General features: G+C 44.0%; 1 protein-coding gene across 12 annotated transcripts in view; it reads left to right on the top strand.

The window, feature by feature from the left end:
• Nucleotides 1-1483: 1483 nt before the first annotated feature.
• Nucleotides 1484-26140, top strand: part of LOC310834708 (rap1 GTPase-activating protein 1-like) — a 46974-nt gene continuing 22317 nt past the window's right edge. For 5 of the 12 annotated variants that reach the window (XR_014559344.1, XM_083718834.1, XM_083718839.1 and 2 more), the window contains exons 1-6: nucleotides 13359-13576; nucleotides 17832-17925; nucleotides 18898-18933; nucleotides 21857-21904; nucleotides 23200-23238; nucleotides 24349-24540. Coding sequence is in view for 11 of the 12 variants with exons in the window: in XM_083718834.1 (XP_083574960.1) it covers nucleotides 13470-13576; nucleotides 17832-17925; nucleotides 18898-18933; nucleotides 21857-21904; nucleotides 23200-23238; nucleotides 24349-24540 (516 nt within the window). In the remaining variant the exon portion in view is untranslated. Of the gene's footprint in view, nucleotides 1762-13355; nucleotides 13577-17831; nucleotides 17926-18897; nucleotides 18934-21856; nucleotides 21905-23199; nucleotides 23239-24348; nucleotides 24541-26140 lie in introns of those variants that run through there. The other 7 variants (XM_083718838.1, XM_083718841.1, XM_083718842.1 and 4 more) reach the window with 5 other exon arrangements.

Here is a 26140-nt window from a genome sequence, read left to right on the forward strand (position 1 = left end):
GACCACCACTGGGCCACTGGACAGTGTCTAGTAAGGCTGCTGGTTTTCTTCTAAAGATAGGCTGGGCAGATCTCAGCCTGCAGGTCCAGGCGGGTACTTTCGAAGCAAGGGAAAGGATGCTTCACAAATACACAAACACACAATTCTTGGCTTACAGATCAAGTGTGGTTAGTGTGCTGCAGCAGTGGCATCTTGAATAAAATATTGGGGGGTGGCAGGTAAGCCCTGCATAATCGATCACAAGACCGTTTGTGATCACACACCATTTGAATGGCAATGCCATCAACTGGGGGGGGCAGCCCCCTCAAATATTTTATGGGAAGGGGAGCCGAAGGGTCCTTGGCCCTCTAAGAGTTGTCTCCTATGGTGTGCTGGACCTGAAACCTCCACACAGCCACAGAACTTCCTTTGGGTGACTTTGGGCCGGCCAGTGACCTACCTCACAGGGTTGTCATCAGGAGAGGAACGGAGAGGAGGGGAAGCAGTGCACTCTTTGGAGGAAAGCAGCGAAATGCATGTAAGGGGACATGGCAGAAAGTGAGGAGGAATTAAAGAACCTTTTAATGAGGGTGAAAGAGGAGAGCGCAAAATATGGTCTGAAGCTCAACATCAAAAAAACGAAGATCATGGCCACTGGTCCCATCACCTCCTGGCCAATAGAAGGGGAAGAAATGGAGGCAGTGAGAGATTTTCCCTTCTTGGGCTCCATGATCACTGCAGATGGTGGCAGCAGCCACAAAATTAAAAGACGCCTGCTTCTAGGGAGAAAAGCAATGACAAACCTAGACAGCATCCTAAAAAGCAGAGACATCGTCTTGCCAACAAAGGTCCGTATAGTTAAAGCTATGGTTTTCCCAGTAGTGATGTATGGAAGTGAGAGCTGGACCATAAAGAAGGCTGATCGCCGAAGAATCGATGCTTTTGAATTATGGTGCTGGAGGAGACTCTTGAGAGTCCCATGGACTGCAAGAAGATCAAACCTCTCCATTCTTAAGGAAATCAGCCCTGAGTGCTCACTGGAAGGACAGATCCTGAAGCTGAGGCTCCAATACTTTGGCCACCTCATGAGAAGAGAAGACTCCCTGGAAAAGATGTTGGGAAAGATGGAGGGCACAAGGGCACAAGGAGAAGAGGACGAGATGGTTGGATAGTGTTCTCGAAGCTACCAGCATGAGTTTGACCAAACTGCGGAAGGCAGTGGAAGACAGGAGTGCCTGGCGTGCTCTGGTCCATGGGGTCATGAAGAGGCGGACACAACTAAACGACTAAACAACACTAGTTCCCGAAAATGCGCACACTGCCTCTTCTTGGAGCGCGCCCTGGGAGAAGAAAACCAGTCTTATACAACTGGCCTGATTAAATGATTAGACTAGCCATGATCTTCTCCATCACTTGGAGGAGGGGTTTCTAATTCGTGTTGCCTCTGTGGGTCACAAACCCAGCCCCCCTCTCCCCACCCCCTTCTGGCGACGGTGCCTGTGTGTGTTGTGCGTCCTGACTTCAGGCTGCTGCGCGCCTCGCAGCGGGTCGGTGCCAGCCTCTCTCCCCACCGCCCTCCTCCCCAGGCAGGTGGAGCAGCAGCAGCAGCAGCAGCGGAAGGGGAGGAGAAGAGGACACTGCAACCTACTTGAATAATTGATAGGCTGGGCTGCCGAGCGGGGAGCCAGCAAACGCGGAGGAGCAGCCGGACGCCGGGCTCCCTGCGCCGCCGCCGGAGCCGCCACCCTCGCCCCCCGCCGGAGATGCCAGCGCTGCGCGCAGGTAGGGGGGCTCGGCGCGCCTCTCTCCCGCCGGGCTAATTAGGGAGGGAGGGAGATGCGGGCAGTGGCCCCCGGTGGAGGCGGCGCCTTTGGAGAATAAGTCGGGCACGTTCCTGGAGAGCTCCAGGAGCTTAATGGAGCCTCCATCTCCCAGGGCAGTGTACCCCTGAATGCCAATTTGCCGGCACCCCGGTTGCGCGAGCAGCTGTTTGGGTGCTGGGAAACTGTAGGGGGCTGCCAAACTTGGCTGACCTCTGAGCTGCCCTGGGTAACATCCTTTCCGCCCCCCCCCCTCCCAGCAAAGGCAGAAGGATGGGTGGGAAGTGGACTGGTGGATACTGGTAAGGAGGCTCACAGCCCAGTAGGGTTGGCACCTTCTCTTCCCCGACTCATTCCTCCTTTTTAGAGCATTACAGGCAGAAGTGCAGCAGGCACAGGGGCTTCCTACTGTTAGGAGCCTGTGCTGTTTGAAAGCTGCACCTGTTGTATTGGCGCCTGCCACAACACTCTTAACAGGCATAAAGTGAAGGAGAGTAGTGCAGGCAAATTTCTGGTACTGGACATGTTGGCTGAGGGAAGATGGGAGGTAGATGTCCACAAGTAGTTAGGCTAGATATGAGCTGGGACTCAGGCGGTTTCAGCACCAGCCCCCGTCTTCAGCGGTATGGCTCATCAATTCTGGATATGGGAGTATTTTTTTTATTTTTAAGTGCCTTTCTGAGCATGTGTAGACTGCCTTTCTCTCATTACTGAGTAGCCCCCAAATATAAAGGGCTGGTTGGGTGGGGGGCCTGAAGGTCAGAGGTCATGACTTCCAGGCAAAATGGAGCCCCTGGCATCTTTCTTCCTGCAAATAGGCACCGCTGGGAAACAGCCTGAGCACAAGTAGGCTGCATACCTGGCACTTGGCAAGACCTGTTTCACTTCTGCCTGTGCCGGAGAGCTGGCTACGCTGAGGTAGAGGTTGCATCTTTGTGGCTCCCTTAATACTGGCGGCAATTCGCAAGAGGCTCTTTGTATATCTGTGCATCTGTATCATCTGTTTGGTATGTGCAATTCGGATCTGCTTCTATTTCCAAACGTTAAAAAGAAACAACAGAATCTCCATTTCCGTGGTGCTGGCTGGCATTTAGCTGCTGCTATGTGGCATTGTGTTTGCATGCGAGAGAGGCTGTATTCCACAGAGGGGTAGCCATGCTAGTCTGTTGCAGCAAAGACAACAAAAGAGTGCCATGGCATCTTAAAGACCCAACAGATTTATGGTGGCACAAGCTTTTCTGGATGAGAGCCCTCTTCATCAGCTGCATGGTATTGCTATTTCAGTTGGCAGATAATATACATGGGCACAGGGGGGATTCCTACCCCCCCCCCCCCCGATCTCTTATGTTTCTCATCAGACTTGCGGGTCCTTAATGTGACTCATTTCATTGATGGATGGTGCAGAAGATCAGTCCATGAAATTTGTCTAGACTTCTAGACTGGGAGGTAGGAGGAAAAAGCATGCTCAGTTGTCTTTTTAAAGTTTATTTGCTTTTGGCTGTTCAATTCAGAAACAAATTAAAAATTGCAGCAGGGAAAAAGATACGAGAACAAGTCATCCAGAAACTAATCCTGGAGAAATACGTGACATTTTGCAGCTGACAAGTTAAAAAAAAACACACTACTTTTTTCTTGTTTGTTTGTTTGTTTGACAAAAAAGCACCACCTTTCAGCAGAGATAGGAAACCCTATTCAGTTTCAGAGATAACACAGCAAAACATGTAGCGGAGAATATCTTCCTCTTTACGGCACAGAACGTTGTCTCAAATTGAAAGGAACGTTGCGATAATGTCCATCAAGTACAGCAGAGGGCAGCTGTTGGAACCTTAGCAATGCGAAAGCAGATCTCAGTTTAGAACGACAACAAAACGTAGACCGGTCCCAGTTAAATAATGTTCAAGGCTGTGCTAAAATTGTATTAATTCATAACCAGGGTGCTTCTTTAAGAATGACTACTGAACAAAAAATTCTCTCTGCTGTTAAATTCCAGTTTAGCAGCTGGCAGCTTGGATTCAGGCGAGTAATTTTAAAGAAGGAAATAGGGTTGCTTGGGAGTAAATCCCATTTAATTAAACTGGACTTGCTTCTGAGTAGATACATACTCTGGGCCTGCTTTCTCCTTCTTCAAGGCAATCTATTCTCAACTGTGCTGTGGGGGGGGGGTATCCAGGAGAGAGGGTGGCTGGTGAAGACCACCTCAGGGTCTACTCCAGCTGCACTTACTTCTCCTGGGTCACCTACCATCAGTCAACCTGTGGGAGGGATCCTAAATATGCTAAAACTGTTTACTGTGTTTTTAAAATACCGTATGTAATTGTAAGCCACCTTGAATGGATTTACGTATATCCTGAAGGGCAGCATATAAACAGACATAACAATAAACAAACAAGCAAGACAGTTATATAGAATTGCACTGTAAAGTGGTTTTCTGGGCTCAATAGGACAATTAGGGGAGTTGGGTTGCAATTGCTCTTGGAAGGATCCCAAGGACATACTGCAATTTGACATACATTATAGTTGACAAGACACTGATATATTTTCATCTCGGCTGAAGATGAGTTGGTGCACCATTGTGAGAGCAGAATGCCGGACTAGATATGGGCCTTTAATTGATCCAAGAGGACTCTTGCTATGTTCTTATTTCCAGTTTCAGTTCGCCACAACACTCTCATGATGCATCTTGGGGTTTTGTTTTGGAAATGTTTCAGATCTGAGGGTCTACAAATGCCCCAGACTACTGCCCCATGGAAGGTGTGCAGGAATACTTGCTTGCCTCCGTGGATACTCTAAAAATTATGAACCACATATATGGATTTATCCATTTTCATCTGAGCTAGATCCAGGTGTGTTTTCTAGTTATCCAACTAGAGAACAGGATTTCCAAATATTGATGAGTTATGGCTTGCTTAATTTTATGAGTCAATGTGCTTAACTTTGAGCCCCAAAGCATCAGACCCTCCAAGTGTCCTGTTTTCAAGTGACGTCCCTGATTTAGAGAAGCCGTTCCAGTTTATTATAATAGTAATACTTTATTATTTATACCCCGCCCACCTGGCTGGGTTTCCCCAGCCACTCTGGGCGACTCCCAACATAATATTATTATTAATAATAAAGTGATAAAACACCAAACATTAAAAACTTCCCTGCCTTCAAATGTCTTCTAAAAGTCAGATAGTTATTTATTTGCTTGACATCTGATGGAAGGGCAGGCACCGCTACCAAGAAGGCCCTCTGCTTGATTTGATCCCGGAATGTCCCACTTTTCCTTAGGATGTCCCTATTTTCATTGGAGAAATGTTGGAGGGTATGAAACATTATTTACTTATAATATCTTGCCTTTCCACCAAATAGTGCTCAAGATGCCTAGGAGCAATATAAATATTAACCTTAGTTTTGCCATAGTTTACAGCAATATTTTTTTTACAGCAATATCCACCTCAGATGGTTAACCGTTGTTATAGCCTACTCTTGCATAGATGAGAGAGGAGGGACTGCATTGGTTTCTTTAACCATCCGTTGGAGTAGCCTTTCTCAACCTGTGGGTCCACAGATGTTGTTGGACTACAACTCCCATCACCCCAGAGCTCAGGGATGATGGTAGTTATAGTCCAACAACATCTGGGGACCCACAGGTTGAGAACTGCTGCGTTGGAGGAAGGAGAGAGCTTGTTATCGCCCAGTGCACCTGTAGTTTCATTTATAGAAAAGGTTAAAAGAAATCGAGCGAGACTGCATTCTTGTTTTACTCCCCAGGTGATTGGCATATTATTTGCTAATAGCCCAGAGGCTGCTGTCTGAATATAGAACCCTTTTTAAAACAGCAACAATTGGCTATCTAGATTGATTCACAAAAGGCTTCCCTCAACTTTTCCTGAACCATTGTGTCAAAAGCAGCCTTAAAAAATCCCCCAAAGTAGCATACTGTATAAGGCTGCCTTCTTAATATGAAATGCATTTATTTACTCAAAGTATAATAAGTCCAACATAATTGTTCGAAGCAGAGTACAGTGGTACCTCAGGTTAAGTACTTAATTTGTTCCGGAGATCCGTTCTTAACCTGAAACTGTTCTTAACCTGAAGCACCACTTTAGCTAATGGGGCCTCCTGCTCCTGCTGCTGCGCCGCCAGAGCCCGATTTCTGTTCTCATCCTGAAGCAAAGTTCTTAACCTGAAGCACTATTTCTGGGTTAGCAGAGTCTGTAACCTGAAGCGTATGTAACCTGAGGTACCACTGTACACTAATCTGAAGCTAGAAGACATCAGGGTTGTATCCAATAAGGTAATCCAGCTTGTGCGAGGGCTTTTGCTTGTGCAATCAGACTTCCTTTCCTCTGCTTCTTTCGCCGCATCCAATCTGTTCCAGTGGTTCCCTCACTCTCTGGGACGCAGGGAGAGAGGAGCTCATGGATAGGAATTGTCATTGTGAAGGTGGAAGTCCTTGCACTGATGGAATTACCAGGTTGGCTAAAACAGGAGACGTCAAACAATTACCGGTATGTTAGAAATGGGAGTGGAAATTGCCACCATTTGCATATTCATCAGGAATAGAAATTATTCAAGCAAATACAAGAGGTACTTGCTATTGTTGGTTTTGAGTCCACAAACATTATAGAAACCACTGTGTTATTTTCTGCATTGTGTTTGACACTTCCCTTCCATTGAAATGCACTGAAGTTAATTATCTAATTAATCAAGCAAGAAGAATAATGTAGGCTTTACTGGAAGCTGAAACGTAGCAGAACGGGAACAGCGCTGATTGCGATGAAAACAGGATGGCCTGGAAATTACTGCCTCCTCACATCCCTCGATACAACCCTGTATCAGTCGGAGTCTTTTGACAATTTCGACAACTGATGTTTGGCTTAGAATTTTGCTGTTATGTCAGTCAGGCTAATAGGTCTATAATTAGAGGGCACAATACAATTATAGTAACCATTGTTGTTTCCAGAAGGGAAGCGAAGGCTGGGGGAGATTACAGAGCATTCTATTTGTTTAACAATAAAATTAACACAAAAAGGGTCCTGACACAAAACAGCCGCACTTGAGCCAACTTTGTAGTGCTTTTGAGGGCTTGCACGGGACACTTCTTTTCCCTTTTCCTACCCCCTTGAATTTTTCCTCTGCTGTCCAGTATAGTGCTAAGGGGAATCCAGAGTGGAGAGGATTTCTTAAAGACATGATGGAGTGCATCCCTGGGGCCAGCTGTGTGCTCTTCTTTCTATCTGATCTGATTGTTGGATCTACCAAATATTAGAAGTTTTTGAACTGACGCCTTCAGAATTCAGTGGCTTGGCTGCCCCCAACCATCGAGTATTTTCTAAGATTCGTGCAATCTACTTGAAGTTATTTTTTTGCTTTTTAGAAGACCCTTCTCCCTGCCATCCCCAAGTGAGAGATGCATTGTATTCCCAGTCTTCAGCAGATTCCCCCCCCCCCCCAGTTTAGCCAAGCAAGTGACAACACTTGGAGGAGCGCTCCCACTGAGTTTGGCAAGAGCTGGAGTGTTCCTGCATGCCGGTGGCCGATTGCCTCCCTCCCGCCCTGGGGGAAACCGATTAGCAACGCTTGGAGGAGCACCCTGGCTCCAGCTGAGTCCGGTGAGAACCAGGGTTTGGTGGTGGTGGGAGTGGGGCACAGTGGATGGGGCCAGGAGGCAGCAATTCCCGTTTCTCCTCAGGTGGCAAAATGGTATGGGCTGCCCCCGTAAGTTATCTTTTATGCCAGGCATGTCAGGGGCCTAATCCGGCACACCGGTCGATTAAATCCAGCTTAACAACTTTGGGTTTGGGGTAAAATTGTAAAAAAAAAAAGCTCAGCTACCTCATTCCAAAAAAGCTCAACAACTTCATGAAATCTGTCCCTTTTTGAAAAAATTTGGGTACCCCTGTTTAATGCAGTTTGTCCACCATCAATTAGTGTCTCATGAGGAATCTCTCATAAGCCTAAAATACCTAATAATGGAGACATTGTGGGGCTTTTTTTGTTTTTGAAATCCTAAGGACATTTGCTAATGCAGGTAAGTTTCCTTCACATGAGGAGATGGTTGCCATATGTCCTCTTTTTCCAGGACACGTCCTCTTTTTCATGGCTAGAGTCGTCATAGCACACGTTGGCAAATGTGTCCTCTTTTTTGCACTCAGTATGGCAACCCTAGCAGTGCTAATCTTTAAAGTAGCATCAGCTCTCCAGGAGCAAATTCAAGCCCCTTGAGCCCCCCACCCCCATGATTCCTTCACAGACAACTGTAGAATTTCTACTTTGTCAAAGCAGTCAAATTGTTTCTTTCTAGGTCCCAGCCAAATTTGGGAGTCATGGTCTCTGCAGTAATTAGTAGCCAGCCATCAGTGCCCTCTGAAGAATCATCATTGGCTATTTACTAAACCAAAATTTAGATAAAAAAGATCATGGCATCTCATTTGACAGGCATGGTGATAAAATTACCCCTCATTGTTTTCTAGATTGCCTCTTCATTCATATTTGTTGTTATTTTAATATGTATAAAAGGACAAATTCTGTTCTTTCCACTTAACTGGATTTCTCATCTGCATTTCTGTAATTTTCCATTCTTTCTGCAGGAACATTATGTAGGAGTAATTTCCACTGAAATTACTGGGATATTCTACTTATAAGGGCTTAGGTTATGTAAACTGAAGTGACAGTGCGGAATGGCAAGATATATGGATCTGCGCATCACAGCACTTGACAACACTGTGAGCCAATAAATTTCTGGTTCAGATCTCACTTGGGGGTCTTAAAAAGTCCACTGTTTTATGCCTGTGCCCCCCACCCCCGGGCAGATTGAATATTTATTTATTTTATAGATTCCCACCACCACCACAATCTTCAAATAAAATTATTTTCAGGGCAGCATTATGAAAATAACCACTTGGAGAATTAGTTTTCCCTCACAGCATGTCGGCTTGAGGTAAGCTTATGCATTACTTCATTTTCAACAGGGCTGAACCAAAAGATTTTGCTGTCTGAAACAAAAGAACAAGATGGCATCCCCTTCTATTCCGTGTAACACCATCAGGATTGATAGCTGTCTTACTTTTGCCCTTGTGATGGGATAGCATCCTCCACTGTACTGAGGCAGCGGACTAGTTTAGGGGATACTGGATAGACGACCCAGCACATACGACTCTATTCACCAACATGTTGTTGCTGCTGCCTACCCATAGACCCTTTTATTATTTTGGAAAAGGGTTATCGTGGTTTTGGACTCCTAAAGATCCTGTGGAAATTGTGCAAGACTTGTCTTCCTATCTTTTGCAAAGTAGAAGGCAACGGAAATTCTATTGATTCCCATCTGTCCGGATGTTTCTCATCCACGTCCAATATCTTAAATTACCACTTTGTTTAATATTTAATCCAGAATGTCCTGCTGTTGCTGTGGTATCTTGTGGACCATTCTTGTTCTAATGAGATCTTACTCATTCTCGTTGGCAGAGGAAAATAAAGTTCACATAGTTCTCTTGCTGCTAAATGACTACTATAAATTTAATTGGTGGTGACTCTGTTTTAATTATCGGTATTTGCTCATTTTACTTTTTGCAATGACATGGCTCATAGCAATAAAGCCGAGGCAGTGAAACAGGGGAAAAATACCTCAAAGGGATTTTATCATCAAGCAGTAGGACCAAGATTCAAGAAGCAACTCCTCTTGCAACAACCCTATGCTCACTTAACCTGGGAGTAAGCCTCATTGACCATAGTGGGACTTATTTCTGAATAAACATGCATTGTGAGAGAGGAAATAGAGAAAGGCTGCAGAACCATTCACAAGAGGCTGAAGAGAAGTGAATTGATATGTGTCAGACTTGTTAATAAGGCTTCATTGATATACCAATCCCTGATTCCCCCTTCAGCAGCGCACAGACTATTTTCATACCTGGGCTGAGGAGTTCAAAGAGATCAAGCTGTTACTAAGGGCTTTTGATGTTCCTTCTGATAAATGAGCAGGGAAAAGTAGTAATCAACCAATCAATAAAATTCTAACAAATTTCAGTAGAAAAACTATGGGGGAAACTCTAGTTCTCAATGGCCCCATTCACACATAATTTAGCCATTATTTTAACATGATATGTTCAACAAACCACAAGTCTTCTCATATATGAACAAAGAAGCCATGGTTTGTTTCTCCAAACCTTGCTTTGTTTTCCAGCTTCTCTTGCCTCACGGTTTTGTAACCTGAAGAGCACTTGAGGTGGGGTGGCTAGCTATAAACAAACCATGGTTAAACAAGATTGCTGAGTTAGACCATAAACCATGGTTAAAACACGCCATGATCCTTACCAGCAACAAACCATAAGCTTATTGTGGTTTCACATAAAATAAACCATGGTTAGTATGCTAGGCAGAATAGGTAGTCATAGTTGAGCTAAAGACACTATGGCTTAGCATTACGTATAAACCAGGGAACTGAGGTAATGAACCAGGGGTTGCCAATATTTTTGGCCCCTTGAGTGAATTTGAAAGTTTGAGAGACCATTGTGGGCAGTTTCTCTTCAGGTAGCTTCTCCCTCCCCTCAACAGACAAAAGAGAGAATATGTTTCATGTGCACATGCACACACTATTTTTCTATGGGGGCTGGCTAAATGTTGGATCCAGCAGAATTAAAACAAATTTGCATGGGGTCCACCAAAAACCACCATCAAATCAAAACTTGTTTCAGCAGACTGCAGAGTTAAAAAATCACAGATCTGATGCTTGTGAGCACCACAGAAACATTAATCCTAGCCAGGCATGAATCCTGCTTGATCTGCATTACTTTACATATTTTGACTGAAAAAATCGCTAAAAATAATAATTACAAAGCACATCTTTGGACACAGGTCATTTGACGGTGGTTCTGAGGGGAAAATAGTGAGGATCTGTAAGGATCCATATTTGTGTACGATGGCATTGTTGGTAAACACCAGATCTGCAATTTGATGGCTCAGGTACCAGAGACAGGTGTGATCTGCATTTCAATGGTGGTTGAAGTGGAAGGGCGAGGGGGATAAGTGTTAAGTTGTGGGTGAACATATCAGACGACACAGCGATTCTTCAAACAGCTCTTGTTTATTCACAGGCCAGAACAGAACTGAACTGAAGGGTTCAGTCAGCCTGCTTATATAGAGCTCCAGTACAACGTAACTGTAACAATTTTCTAAAACTATCCAATCACTGAACGTCACTTTCGATCCCTTATTTGCATAACTATCTACAGTATCCCCCTGCTGGCCCAGGGTGAGAACTTCAGTACATAACAATAAACACTATGAAAAAAATGTGATGCCAAGGGGATCTGTTTTGCTAGATTTGACTTGTGTGTATTTATGTCTGCTTACACACTTTCTCTTCCCCCCTCCACATTTCATATTCTCTCTCCTGATTCCTGTGGCACCTCACTTTCTCCCCTCTGCTCCTCCTCACTGCTATTTTTCTTCTCTCTGCCTCCCTGATCACTTTGTTTCCCCTCCTGCCCTCTCAGTTGCTCCACTTTCTGCTCAGCTATTCAAGTACTGAACTGATCCTTGAACAACACAGAGCTGAAAGCAGAATGGGAGCAGCATCACACTTCCTCCTTCCCCTCTACGTTCTTTTCGAGAGAGAAATGTACTGTATCTATAACCACCTCAGGACAAAGCCGGCGGTGGATAAGGACTGGCTTGCAAAGGAGGCAGGCGCACTCAGAGGCTTCACGCGCCCCTGAGAAATTGTGAGGTTCCCCGGGTTATTTGCAGTGAGGAGGGGATGTGTTATAAATGTGCTTAAAATAAATGGTGTGCACACAGCTGTAATCGCTGAACGTTACTCTCCTAAGACCAGTGCTTTTCTTCTAAAAAAAAAAGTTTCGGGGTACTCCAGTGGCGTAGCGTGGGCTATCAGCACCCGGGGCAAGGCCAGTAATTTGCGCCCCCTAACCCATGGATTTGCACCCCCTAACCCGTGGATTTGCGCCCCCTAACCCGTGGATTTCCCTAACCTCCAGATGTTGCGCCCGGTGCGGCCGGCCCCCCCTGCACCCCCCACGCTACGCCACTGGGGTACTCTAATTCTGACTCAAGAAAATGACCATTTTATAGTTCAGATCGGGGAAAACAAATACAGTAAATGGGCAAAAGTACAAAGATTCACAAGATGTTTAGGGGGTATGCGTACCCCCAGAAAAAGCACTGCCTAAGACTATTGGTTCCTCCATATAAAAGAAATAACCACCACCCCATCATTTAGAAAACTTGCATGTTAAGTTTTCTTCAATAACGGCAGTTGTTTTGGTTCCTCCCAATTAACCAAAATGGTCAAAGGCCTGGAAACGATGCCTTATGAGGAACGGCTAAGGGAGCTGGGCATGTTTAGCCTGGAGAAGAGGAGGTTAAGGGGTGATATGATAGCCATGTTCAAATATATAAAAGGATGTCACATAGAGGAGGGAGAAAGGTTGTTTTCTGCTGCTCCAGAGAACCGGACACGGAGCAATGGATCCAAACTGCAAGAAAGAAGATTCCACCTAAACATTAGGAAGAACTTCCTGACAGTAAGAGCTGTTCGACAGTGGAATTTGCTGCCAAGGAGTGTAGTGGAGTCTCCTTCTTTGGAGGTCTTTAAGCAGAGGCTTGACAACCATATGTCAGGAGTGCTCTGATGGTGTTTCCTGCTTGGCAGGGGGTTGGACTCGATGGCCCTTGTGGTCTCTTCCAACTCTGATTCTATGATTCTAAGTTTTCAGCCCAGTTTTTTTATTATTATTTTTATTACTCCAGAAGATTGCTCACACCAGGGAAATGATCATTCTTCTGGACTTCTTAAGATTATTTGATATACAATCAATCAAGGTAACTTTCTGGGCTATGTCACATGAATGGGTGTAGGAGGCTGTATTTGCAGGTGGCACCAGTCAGATGGGTGGTGTATAAATAATAAAATTATTATTATTATTATTATTATTATTATTATTATTATTATTATTATCCCTGGAGGGCAGGAGCAGACCCAGAAGATGGTGTTAGGAAGACTACCAGTTTGTTTTGTCTTTGGCCTATGCAGTACTGCAGTTTTAACCTTGTCCTCTGTGCTGCTCAATGTCTGCATTAAACTGAATAGTGAAGTTATACCGAGATTGGGCATAGTGATCTGGCTCGTTTTCTTCTGCCATAATAAAGACAGACAACTAAATTGTTTCCTGCTCGTTCCTTGCTCTGCAGGCCCAGGCTCCTCTTTCCTCTGTCTCCCTCCTTGCCAAAACTTCTCAGGTCATCTTGCTACAAACCACTATAGTATTGCTGTTCAAACAACAGCCCTCGACATACAATTATAAGCATGATTATTTTTCATGGAGATCTGGATTTCCCCTGCCGAAGAGATCCTGAGTTTTCAGTTTTACTTCTCGTTTTCCTCTTCAAAATATCCGCCTCCTTCATTTCTTGCTTTCCCTCTCTCGCCTTCTTCCTTGGTTGTTCTCTAGCCCTCCTGACAACCTGCCGTGTCTCCCCAGGAGTTTCCTGCCCTTGCGCTGTGTAGATCCAGCCCTAACTGTGAGCTGTTCTTATTTTTGTCATTTGAAGTGTGTCTCAGGAAAGCAAAGGAAATAGCAGTTTAGATTTGGAGGATTTTTTGTTTTAAAGCAAGGGGAATAGTGGTTTGGGGACGAATCCTGTGGCCTCTGGAGACAGGGTGGCGAGTTTATGCTGGCACAGAAAGAGGAGACTCAGGAGGCCAAACAACCCACAACTGGCAGAGAGACGAGGATGTTTTCTCGGAAACGTAGCTTTACCTTTGGAGTCTGTGAAAGGTATGTACCTATACAGGTTCTGGCTCACCCTGTTGCATGTCCTTCCTGCTGCATCTTCCAGGAAAAGAAGGGCACTGGATTTATTTTGCATTTACGAAAATTTGGGGGAACTTCCAGAAGAATGAGGGGTCCCTCAAGCCTTTTGGGAAGGGGAATGAGCTGGATTGCTCTCTCCTTCTAACATGCAAGGCCTAAATCTTCAGGTCCTCCTTTCCCCCCTCTTTCTCCCCTTCCTCATGGTTTTCGAAAAGATGTCTTGTTGTACGCAGTGTGTTTCCAAAGACAGGGAAACAGCTGAGCCTGCATTTCTCACAAGACGTTTGCTTTCAGAGCAGAAAAGGGAAAGCTCCATAGACCTGCAACTGAAAATCGCATCTGGAGAATAGTCCTATCGGTACCGTGGTATTCTGTGGAACGTGAAATGCTAAATATGGTGGAATTTCATAGGACTTGGGCATGCCTGTCGCCAGAAATATTTTAGTGAGGGGGCCTAATGGTAAACTGGGAGAAAGGTGCATTAATGTAGAGCAGCCAGGATCTAGAAGCAAGTACAGTGGTACCTCGCAAGACGAATGCCTCGTAAGACGAAAAACTCGCAAGACGAAAGAGTTTTTCGTTTTTTGAGTTGCTTCGCAAGACGAATTTCCCTATGGGCTTGCTTCGCAAGATGAAAACGTCTTGCAAGTTTGTTTCCTTTTTCTTTTTCTTAAAAGCCTTTTTTTTTGGAGGTTTTTGAAGACTTTGGTGATTTTTGAAGCTTTTCCAAAACTTCTTTTGCAGCCATTTGATAAGTTAAACTTTTAAAACTTTTTGGGGGGGTTTTGGATTTTGGGTGCTTCGCAAGACGAAAAATCCGCAAGATGAAAAAACTCGCAGAACGAATTAATTTCGTCTTGCGAGGTACCACTGTATGCTCAAAGTTATTTGATGTGGATGTAGTAAAATTAAATGGCTATAAAGTCTAAATATATTAGTACTTCATGTTTGACAGTAATCCCAATATTGGTTTGCTCTTGTAGCAGCCAGAATATTGGGAACTGAGAGCAGTTTTATTCCTTATTGAGCAACTAAGAGTGCATACACAAGGTACTTTTGAAGCACATTTTCCTCCTCAAAGAGTTCTGAGCACTGTAGTTTGTTCAAGGTGCTGGGAATTGTAACTCTGTGAGAGGTAGATTACAGTGCCCATATTTCTTAGAGGAGGAAAATGAGCTTCAAATGTGCTTTAAAGGTGCAGTATACTGTAGATAAATTTTGCCTACACATTTCACCCATATATTAGCATAAGGAAAAGAATCACATTTCTTTCTCCACCTTCATGAAATAGTAATATTCTGGGGAGGGCCTGGAATATCTCTGAATTCCCACAGGCCTCTTGTGGTTACAAACCTGTATTTTGGTTTATAATAAGGATATCTGGAGTTTGCGAGTCACGGGACTGTATTGTGGCTAAGGTTGTGAACTGTGAGGCAATTCAAATATCACTTTAACCACAAACTCAGGAAGGGGAACCTATGACCTTCCAGATGTTATCGGAGCACAACTACCATAATTCCTGTCGATTTGCCATGCTGGCTTTGTCTGATGGGTAACATCTTGAGAGCCACAAGTCCTATCCACACACTACCAACTTAATAGCATTTTAAAACCACTTTAATAGCATTTTTAAACCACATGGCTTATCCTCAAAGAGTCCTGGGAACTGTCCTTTAGTAAGATGCTGGGAATTATATCTGTCACTGTGTCCTAATTCCCAGGATTTCATAGGAAGAATCATGATTAGTGTGGCTATATGCTATTGCTCAGCCTTGCAGCTATATAAGAAGGTGATAACTTTAAATAATGTGTGTGATGCACTTTGAACACTGAAAAAGTGTCATAAAAAGTTTATTATATATTGTTATATAAGGCTGCCAATTAGATATACCAACCAGTAAAACCGCATTCTGGCAGTTATCTCAAATTCTTAAAGACTTGAGAAGCTAGCATATACTTTAGAGGTAGTACAACAAGATTTTCTTTTCTTTTCTATTTCTATTGGCTCTTTCCATCATTTACTCTGATCATTCCATGCATCAGGGCTCCACCTCCTAGCCCACCTTGGCTCCAGGGCTCCAGTAATGTTTCAAATCCAAGCTAGCAACTTTAAAAAGAACTGCAATAGATTTAGAGCTTGCCTCTGGGATTTGTACCTGGGTGACTTTTAGTTGTCCAGCTGTTTTGGTTTGATTTCCCAGATGTTTTAAAATCCACATTGCAAAGTAAGCAATGAGCAACTTAATTTGCATAAGACCCTAATTATTAACCCATGTAAATGAATTGTGATTATGTGTGCATCTTTCCCTGTGCTTATTTGTTTGGGAGGAATGTTCAGGTTCTTTCAGGAAATTCTCTAAGTGAGTTTACTGGAAGCAGTAATTACCCCTTGCTGTGCTGCCTCTATATTACCGTCTTTCAGTATTACCATCATCAGTGATAAACAGATGTTGAAGGGAAAACTGATTTCTACCTCTGCATTGTGCTTCTATTAATGTAGATAGATTCTCAGAATATCTCAGCTGCAGTTTGGTCACTTAAGATCAAACAGAATGTATGTTACACTGAGTCTCAGAGTCCCCCAGTCCCTAAAATGGTAATGGTACCAAAAGTGGGAAGTTGTGCATCCTGGCATTCTCTGTGCAGATGAGTCGCACTCAGATACAGGTCTTATAAAACTGGATGAGTTCTCTCATTGTTTTGGTAAATGGCCTCCAAGAGTATTCCCCAGCTACCGCTAATGTTTATTGCCCAAGGAGTTTGTAACTCGCTATTTACTGTCATGTGACTTCTGGGATCGGTATAATTTATTTTACATGGCATTCCTTATGCCTCTGCTTCTTGTTAAAATTTAGAAAGACTCTGCTATTGTATGGCTAATCAAGTAAGATAATTTATGAAAACTCTTGGGGTCCTGCAAACACATCTTACTCATTCATATACAGTGGTAACTTGGTTCTCAAACACCTTGGTGCTAAAATAACTTGGAACCCAAACGCTGCAAATCCAGAAGTGTGTTTCAGTTTGCGAACCTTTTTCGGAAGCAGAACGTGCTCTGATTTGAGTGCTACGCTGTTTTTGCTATTTATTTTTCGTTTTTGTTTTTGCAGCTACTGATTGATTGTGTGACTGCAGTACATTGTTTATTGTTTTCATTTTATAGATCAATGGTCTCGTTAGATAGTAAAATTCATGTTAAATTGCTGTTTTAGGGGTTGTTTTTAAAAGTCTGGAACCGATTAATCCATTTTGCATTGCTTTCTATGAGAAAGTGTGCCTTGGTTTTGGAACACTTTGGTTTTGGAACGGACTTCCGGAACGGATTACATTTGAGAACCAAGGTACCACTGTAGATGCGTATAGATACATACACACATACACACACGTAGTGAACCGTTGGGCTAACAGCAGGTCACCAAAAGAACTATATGCTATGGAAGTCTGTTGACTTAATTCTCTTTTGGGAATTGTTCCAAGCCTGTTTTTCTTTCACAGAACTCACATCTTCCCTTTGTAAAACCTACCGGTGTGATTTCTAGGATTTTCCCTTTATTGAGCAAAGCAGAACACAACACTTGTAGTTCAGGTTTATTCTAATACTCGGCTGTAACCAGGCATGAGGAAGAAGGGATCAAGAATTAGCTGAGCCAAGTCAAAGTGGTGGAAGACTGGGAGAGGTGTTTGTGTGGAGTCCTATTTGGACATAACAAGGAAACTGCAGTGGAACCACCGAAGGGGTAGAAGGAATAGCATGTGGCAGCTTGGCTGCCAGTACTAAAATGGAAAGTGGGATGCAGCAGTAGGCTGGAGGGAATTTTACAAGTAAAAGCATGGAAGTAGGATCACTTTGGATTCACTGTGAACACTGTCCTAGAGGATTTCTAGGTTAGCATTAAAAAACAACAACTTGATTCACTGGGCAGATAAGTCTGGTACTGTTTTCTGTCCGGAGTTTCTGGCATATTTCTCGGTTATCGTTGAGATTTGGGGGTTTGGTCTTGAACCCATTGTCAGCTGCGATCTTTTCTTGGAAATATAATATGATGATCATTCTCCACTGATTTTGAAAGTGTGGGCCAAGGGTCTTATGAAGTGCAAGCATAACAATTCTTCGCTTGTAAGTAAAGGTGGGTGTCAACATCTGGGAGGGATAGAGGATCTGCCTGCCACATTGGAGATTTTATGGTGCTCCGATTAGAGTTGTCTCCTTTTCATGCAGGAGGACTGATGAGGCAGAGCGCTGCATCAGTGACACCTTAGATTCACCTGTCCAGGATCCTCAGGCTACACTTAATCCAGCTGTTCAAAATAAGGTAAGAGGCTGCAGAATCCTTCTTTTTTTAAAAAAAAACAACCTAGAATCCTTGCAGTCAGGTATTCAGTGAGTAAGGGTGTGGACTGAATCAGCTCTCTCAACCAACTGGTGTGCACACAGTCCTGGCCAGGGCCGGCCCGCCCATTTGGTGAGGTAAGGCAGTTGCCTTACGCAGCAGATCTTGCCTCCAGTGAGTGTGCTGCTCACCACCTCTGCCACTGCCTCATCTCCACCCACCAATGTCTGCTCCTCTACAGCCTCCTTTTACTCCCCCACCACCTTTGTGGGGAGGTCTGTGGAGCAAGACGTAGGGAGCTGTGGAGGAAGAGGTGCCGGCGGTAGGTAGAGTGGCATTTTCTTTTTTGCCTGAAGTGGCAAAACGTTCTGAGCCAGCCCTGGTCCTGACTGTTGAATTGGACTGGTGAATTGCACAAAAACCACTGTTTAATTGGTGCAGCTCTCCTACAGCTAGGGATATACAGAGAATCCCTTTTCAATACACGTGTGGCCCCTGGTTGGATCAGAACAAGTAGCAAGGGTTGTGCTTTTAGATGGGAAAACTTCTGGACTGTTATGGAAACTCTTCCTCAGCTTAACAGATAAATTACTATCTGAATAATAAAGGTGATACTGATGAATTGCTTTTTTAAAAAAGTGAAAGATTCATAAGACCTTAGAATATGTGAGTACTATTTTTCCAGTCTGGTTTCTGAATAATTAGAGTTTATGCAATAGTTTTTCTTTCATGCCTATTTCTGTAACAGTGAAGATAAGTATTTATTTTAACATCAGTGATGAGAAAGTCTCAATCTTATGAAGAGCCTTGCAGATTCAAGTTTTGGGGCATGTGTAAAGGGCAAAATATTAAGCATCATATAATTTCACAAAGAATAAAAGTCTCATTTACAGAGATCTCGATCAAAATTTGTACCTTGAAAATTCATTTCTTATTTCCTGTCATTTCTCACAGGCAGTGGATTTGTTTGAAATGATTGAAAAAATGCAGGTATGGTTTGCTTATTCCATCAAGTTTCAGCTTTCTTAGTGCTGACTCACCTATGCATTAAATCTGCTGTGAGATTGTACCTCCATTGCAACACTGCTGTCGTGTAAAAACCTGCTGTCTCTTATTCCAGTCCAGTCCTGTCCTGTCCTGTCCCCCCACCCCCCACCCCCAGTTCTACAGCACCTTCTGCTAACCAGTCTTGTTTACCTCCATTCAGAAAATGTATTTATCTCTTCCCCTTGTTATAAGAAAAAACTGCTCCTTTTCCCTTATGAGGTACCCAAGAGCCCATATAGAGTCCTTAAGTGGGTTCCTTATTGGTAGGAGAAAATAACAGAGGCCAACAAGAGTATATTGCAAAGCAAAGCAGCTAGTAAGCCTGATCTTTATTAACTGTTGCAACAGGGTCCCCACTCACCACACGCAGGAGGGAGGAGAGAACCTAGAACAATGAATGGTGCCCACCCTGTAGCCCAAGACCACCCTCCTAAAACATCATACATACATCACAGAAGGAGGCAGTCTACAGCAGAAGTCCTGTCTGCCAGGATACTTGATATCGGTCACTGATGGCTTTACCTGGGCAGCCCGGCCATTCTTTTGTGATGGCAAATACTTTAGTTCCTGAATCCAGGTCAAAGGCTCCCCCTATTCATACACAAATACGCCCTTAAGACAGGATTTGTAAGCAAAAGGCAATGGGGAGCCTTTCCCATTTCCTTTCTCCTAAGAGAGAAATTGTTGTTGTTGTTGTTTAGTCGTTTAGTCGTGTCCGACTCATTGTGACTTCATGGACCAGAGCACGCCAGGCACTTCTGTCTTCCACCGCCTCCCGCAGTTTGGTCAGGCTCATGTTTGTAGCTTCGAGAACAGAGAAATATTTGAGGTCAATTTGGGAGAGTCAAAATGACTTCAGGATTGCTCTCCTGTACTACGTTAGACACGTGGCTTATATACTTATATATGTGTTTGCCTTGTATATTTATGAACATTTCATTTATATTTGACACCTAAGAATTCTTACCACACCTTGCTCTTGCTTGTTACAAATGGGGCAGGTTTCTTTCCGCTGAGCTTCTGTTAGCTAACGTTCATTTGCGGCCAAGGATGTATACACTTAACCACACGATTCCAGGGATGAAATATTTCGTAGGAGTACCTTGGCATCCCTGCTCTGCCCCACCCCTGACTGGAGGCTAAGTTCCTATTGCCAGTTGGCTCAGAAACTGCAACAGAGGCAATAACTAAAAATGGCACTCTGCAGCCTATATGATTTGTTGATTGCGTCAGAGAACCAGCAGCGCCAAACTGCTGGTGGTGAGGCAAGAGCTGGCAATTATCTAGTTGCTAGGTGCCGGAGGGCGAATGCACAGTAGCTCTGACCTAAGGAACATGTGAAGCAAAATCCCCCTTCTCTGCCACCTGCCGTGCCTGCTTGTGTTTTCTTCTCTGTGTTGTCACTATCTGCGGCTGTTTGTGCTAGCAAAGCGAACTCAGCATTCTCTCGTTATGCCGTGTTAACTTTCTCTCTTTTTATTATTTAACAGAACTTGCATTCTGCTTAATTGCAAAAAAAAAATCCCAACAGCGTCTGAGCAACAGATAGATAGAAAGATATAGTTTAAAAGGTCAAGGTTAAAACGATGGTGTGTTAGAAGCTAAAATTACAGATTAAAACACATAGCAGTCTGGGTAAAGGTAAAGGGACCCCTGACCATTAGGTCCATTTGTGACCAACTCTGGGGTTGCGGCACTCATCTCGCTTTATTGGCCGAGGGAGCCGGCGTACAGCTTCCGGGTCATGTGGCCAGCATGACTAAGCCACTTCTGGTGAACCAGAGCAGCGCATGGAAATGCCATTTACCTTCCTGCCAGAGTGGTACCTAATTATCTACTTGCACTTTGACGTGCTTTTGAACTGCTAGGTGGGCAGGAGCAGGGACTGAGCAACGGGAGCTCACCCCATCACGGGGATTTGAACTGCCGAGCTTCTGATCGGCAGGTCCTAGGCTCTGTGATTTAACCCACAGTGCCACTCGCATCCCACATGTCTGGGTACGCACATGTAATTAAAAGAGTTTTTATCAGAAAAATGTACTGCAAAGGTGTTTGCTACCTTGATAATTGGGTGAACACACATTACCTTTTAATCTTAAACTCTCAAGTCTAAGAGGAGGAAAGGAAATGGAGTAACCAGGTAGGACTGGAAAACTACCCTGATGGCTGTCCAGGTGTCTTGAACGGAAACAGTTAGATGGGAAACACCTGTGTGTATGGATGCCTCTATATACAGCAAGGCTTTAGCTTTACGTTTGGACTGTGCAGAACATGGATTGATTCTGACACCTGGATGAGAGGGGAACATTTGGGAGCAGTTTTGGTTGCAAAACATCATGCTCATTCCCTTTCCTAAAGCAATGGATCTCAGCCAGAATAAGACAGAATGAGGTGTAGGGGTTCCATTCTCCCACTGCTATATGATGTGATTATTTCCCAGATTCACCCGTATTTCTGATTAGTTTACTCCTTCTACACACTGACTGACTATTGTTATGTAAATGGTGAAATGGGCTTGTGTGTCCTAGGTGTGTATGCCAAAGGCACAAATCCTTCTGCTTTGCAAACAAGGGAGTTGTTTGTTCAGTTTGTGTTGATGATATTCTACAGTTAATTATTATGAAAAAGTAGCAACAACAGGTATGCTGGCTGTTCTCTTTTTGCAATTTAACCTTGACTATATCCAGGAGTAGGACTTAAAACTTTGTTGAGAATCTTGCTCTCAGCTGCAGAAATCTGAATTTGTGTTGCAAGGCTGGGTGGGTTAGCAAGCAGGATATTGGCATCAGGTGGAGGGGAAAGGGGAAAGGGGAAAGGAGAGACATACTGGGCTGTGCAGTTTCACTCTGCCTTTTTCTCTGTCTAGAAAAGTCGTTTGGATGAGCAAAGGTGTTCACTTCCAGCTCCACTCAAGGTCAGTTCAGCTCTGCAATTATACGACTGAACCCTCCAACGGAATTTTAGTACTAAAAATGGCAACTGTAAGAGCCGATCCTCACATTGTCTTTATAATGCATGGTATAAAAAGCTGTTCCCCAACATCCAGAGAGGGATCAATGAGGTCCAGATAGGGCTATGCATATATGATCTAGCTGGGAATTAGGGACATGACAGCAGGGGTGTGGTGTGCTTTGCTCCCAGCTGAATTGCAGCTTTGAGTGTGTCCCTGAATCAATGAATGGCAGCCTTCCACTTATGTAGGTTTCAACTGTGGAGCTAATAAGGGACTAGGAGGTGAGCAGTGGCGTAGCGTGGGGGGTGCAGGGGGGGCCGGCCGCACTGGGCGCAACATCGGGGGGGGGCGCTCGCACTCGCAGCTCTCTGCCCCTACCTGGTTCACTCACTCTCTCTCACTGCAGTGCTGGCTGTGCGAATCCGATCCGAGCCGCCAGGTCGCCGTCCACTGTGGAGAGGGTGGGTGCCAGGCATGCGGTGCGGAGAGAGAGCGAGGGACTATCTGGGGGAGGGACAGTGCAGCGGCCGCCCAGCGCAGCGCTAAGCGCGGGAGAGAACCACACCAGACCAGACCAGGCAGCAGCAAGAAGAAGCTGGCAGCGGCGGCAGGTTAGGGGTTAGGGGGCGCAAATTACTTGCCTTGCCCCGCGTTAGGGGGCGCAAATTACTTGCCTTGCCCCGGGTTAGGGGGCACAAATTACTTGCCTTGCCCCGGGTGCTGACAACCCACGCTACGCCGCTGGAGGTGAGCCAAACTAATGTAACAAATATATATGAAAGAGATGGGAATTGCAAGGATGGGAAAGAGCTAATGCCAGAGGGATTTCATGAGGAACACAGGGAGCTGGGGGAATAGTCATAATCTATATACCGTATTTTTCGCCCCATAGGGTGCACCGGCCCATAGGGTGCACCTAGTTTTTTTTTGGGGGGGGGAATAAAGAAAAAAAAGTTACCCCTCTGGCTCTCCAGGCTTCAGCAAAAGCCTGCATTCGCCCCATAGGATGCACACAGATTTCCCCTTCATTTTTGGAGGGGGAAAAGTGCGTCCTATAGGGCAAAAAATACGGTATATACTGTATTATCCACAAATGCATATAGTTTGGGTGGAAGAACTGAGAGGCCCAATTATTATCCTTATTTGGACTCAGGAGGCAGGGATGCATGTGATAGGATGCGGGAAGCCCATGCATTTCTTTGTAATTTGCATAATCCCCAGCTCCTCACCCCCTTATGACCTCTTTGGGTTTTCAGAGAGAAGAGGAGTACATCCCATACCCAAGCATCCATGAGGTGAGTCGCAGCACAACCAACCAAGATTTGAGTTCAAATTTATTTGTGTTTTTTTTAAAAAATGAGGTTGGCTCACGTACGCCCTCAAATTGTGGATCAGGTGTTAGTTTGAACTGACAGCATTTAATGTCTCAAAGCCTTCATTTGTCTTTGTATTAAGAGTTGCTAGGAGACCCCCTATTCCTTTTGATTCCTAGAGTTCCCTGGGAAGAGAGATTGGTTGTTAAGCCACTCTAGGAATTGTAGCTCTGTGTGAGGAATAGAAGAAGACGACTTTGGTTTTGATATCCCGCTTTATCACTACTCTAAGGAGTCTAAAGCGGCTAACATTCTCTTTCCCTTCCTCCTCCACAACAAACACTCTGTGAGCTGAGTGGGGCTGAGAGACTTCAGAGAAGTGTGACTAGCCCAAGGTGACCCAGCAGCTGCATGTGGAGGAGCGGGGAATCGAACCTGGTTCACCAGATTACGAGTCCACCGCTCTTAACCACTACACCACACTAGGGGTCTCCTAACAATTCCCAACATCCTTAATGGAAATGCAGTTCTCAGGATTCTACAGGGGAAGCCATATAACTGTTTAAGGTCGTATGTTACTGCTTAAATGTATAGTGCAGGTGGCAGCTGTGACTGGATGGCCTGACCACATTCTACCATTTTTTTAAACGGCTTCACCAGTTCCTGTCATTTCCTGCCTGAACCTGTCAATCAATATTTGATTTGCTTCTCTGGGTGCTCATGCTATGTTTTTGATGACAGGGGAAAGCTTATTTTCTGTGGTAGACTCTGACCAGAATAGAACATGAACTTGCTTTTGAAGGTTTACTTTTGTTTCAGATGTGTCTGTGCATGTGAAATTATAGATTAGATTCATTTTAAATTTTCTGTGCCAAAAATGTAACTGATCTGTAGAAAAGATTTGTAACTGATCTGTAGAAAAGAGTTTACAACCTGAAGAAGAGACACTGCACGTTGTTTTGTAAACAAAGAAAATCTTTAATAAAAACCATATTTTTGTTTTAAAAAAGAAGAGAATTCAACAGATCAAGATATTTTTTGTTTTGATTCTCTGCTCGTGTCTGATCCTACAACATCTCTCTTTCTGGACAGGTGTTACGGAGAGGGTGGCCCTACCCTCTCATTATCTTACCCCAGTTTGGGGGCTATTGGATCGAAGGGACCTCTCACAACCTTCCCATCTCGGGCTCAGAATTGCATGACCTGCCATCCCCTTGCAGTGGCAAAATGAAGCTGGAGTGTGACCCAACAGCCAAGTTGTACCGCAAGCACTTCCTGGGAAAGGTAAGAGAAGTTCTGTAACTCCTGACTGATCTGCTACTGAGCTGGGTTCAGGGTCCTTGTATCCATTTACAAAGCCCTGAACAACTTGGGTCCTGGGTGACTTAGGGGGTCACCTGAACCCTTATATCCTAAGCTAGATCACTGAGCTCATCTGAAGGAGTGTTTCTGGTTGTCCCTTGAGTTGGTGAGGCTTATTTGACGTCAACATGAAGATGAAACGTCAGTCTTTGTGGCCCACTGCTTAGGACATACAGCAGGCACCTTCTGAACTATGGACTTGTCCATACTTCTACTTGTGCCGTGCCTTGAAAGCATGGGTCTGAGCGGTTCTCACATTTGAAAGTTACCCACTTTCCAAGTGAAACCCCACCATTTAGCAATAGATTGGAACAAACGGGAACCTGGGGGAAACCTGAATTGCCATTTGTTCCAAGTGAGTGCTAAAGAGCGGTTTTCCCTGGAGGAAAGCAACAGGACAAGGGGAGGTATGGAAAAGCCCTAACTTCCAAACGTTTGCTGAAAACTTTTTTTTTTTTTTTTGGCAGGGCTATGTAGACAGTCTTGGAAAATGTTTACTATAATAGTCAGCTGGTGATCTGTTTTAATGTTGTGTGGTTTTTATTGTATTACACTTGTACTAAAGTGCTTTGATTTTTTTTTTAAATGAAATTGCGTCATTGAAATATTTTAAAATAAAGAAATACTATTATTTTATTGGACATACAGGCTTTTAAAATTTATTATATTCGTTGCCTGCCCTTCTCCATGAAGTCCCAGGGTGAGTTGCACGTAAAGAAAACTAGTACAATAAAACAAAACAAAGAAAAACAGTCCCACTGCAAAATACCATACATATCAACAAAACCAGATTTCAACTAGGGGAATGGTAACAACCTGAGTACAGTTGCCAAAGGCCAGGTAGAAGAAGAACATTTTCTGTGATTGCCTAAAGCTACAAAGAGATGGTGTTAAACACATCACAATTACCATATATTTCCGTGTATAAGTCTAGGTTTCCCCCCTAAAAAATAATGTCAAAAATTAGGGGGCGTCTTATACAATGATACATCTCCCCCCATTTTCTTAAATCTGAGTCCCTCCAAAATAGGGGGCGTCTTATACATGGGGGTGTCTTATAGATGGAAAGATACTATAATTTGCTGGTTTAATTGTTAATTACTGGTGTCTTCTGGTCAATTTAATATTTTGTCAATTAATCGATGAGGGTCAGTTAGGTTTTTAATCAGTTAGGTGTGCCTTAAGGGCACACCTTTTATTCCAGACTATTTTAGAACCAGTATAAAAATGAACCAAACATAAAAGACTATCTTATGAAAGTATTTATTTACGAAAACACTAATTTCATTAAAAATATCCAAGTGGTATACAATAATTATATATGTACAATGAAAACCACAGATCACTGTGGAAGAGGGGGAGGCAAAAGCCTTTTTTCTACATGTTGGAGCATCCATTGTATCCTAGGTACTCAGAAGGGGATAGGCAGGGAACAGACACAGCACAGAAAATAGAAAAATGACATAAAAATGGCAGAAGCTATATCCCTGAAAATACCACCAGCATTCAAAGATTGTGTCCG

Source organism: Podarcis gaigeae, assembly GCF_964106915.1.
Source record: "Podarcis gaigeae genome assembly, chromosome: 17".
In the NCBI taxonomy this organism is placed as follows: domain Eukaryota; kingdom Metazoa; phylum Chordata; class Lepidosauria; order Squamata; family Lacertidae; genus Podarcis; species Podarcis gaigeae.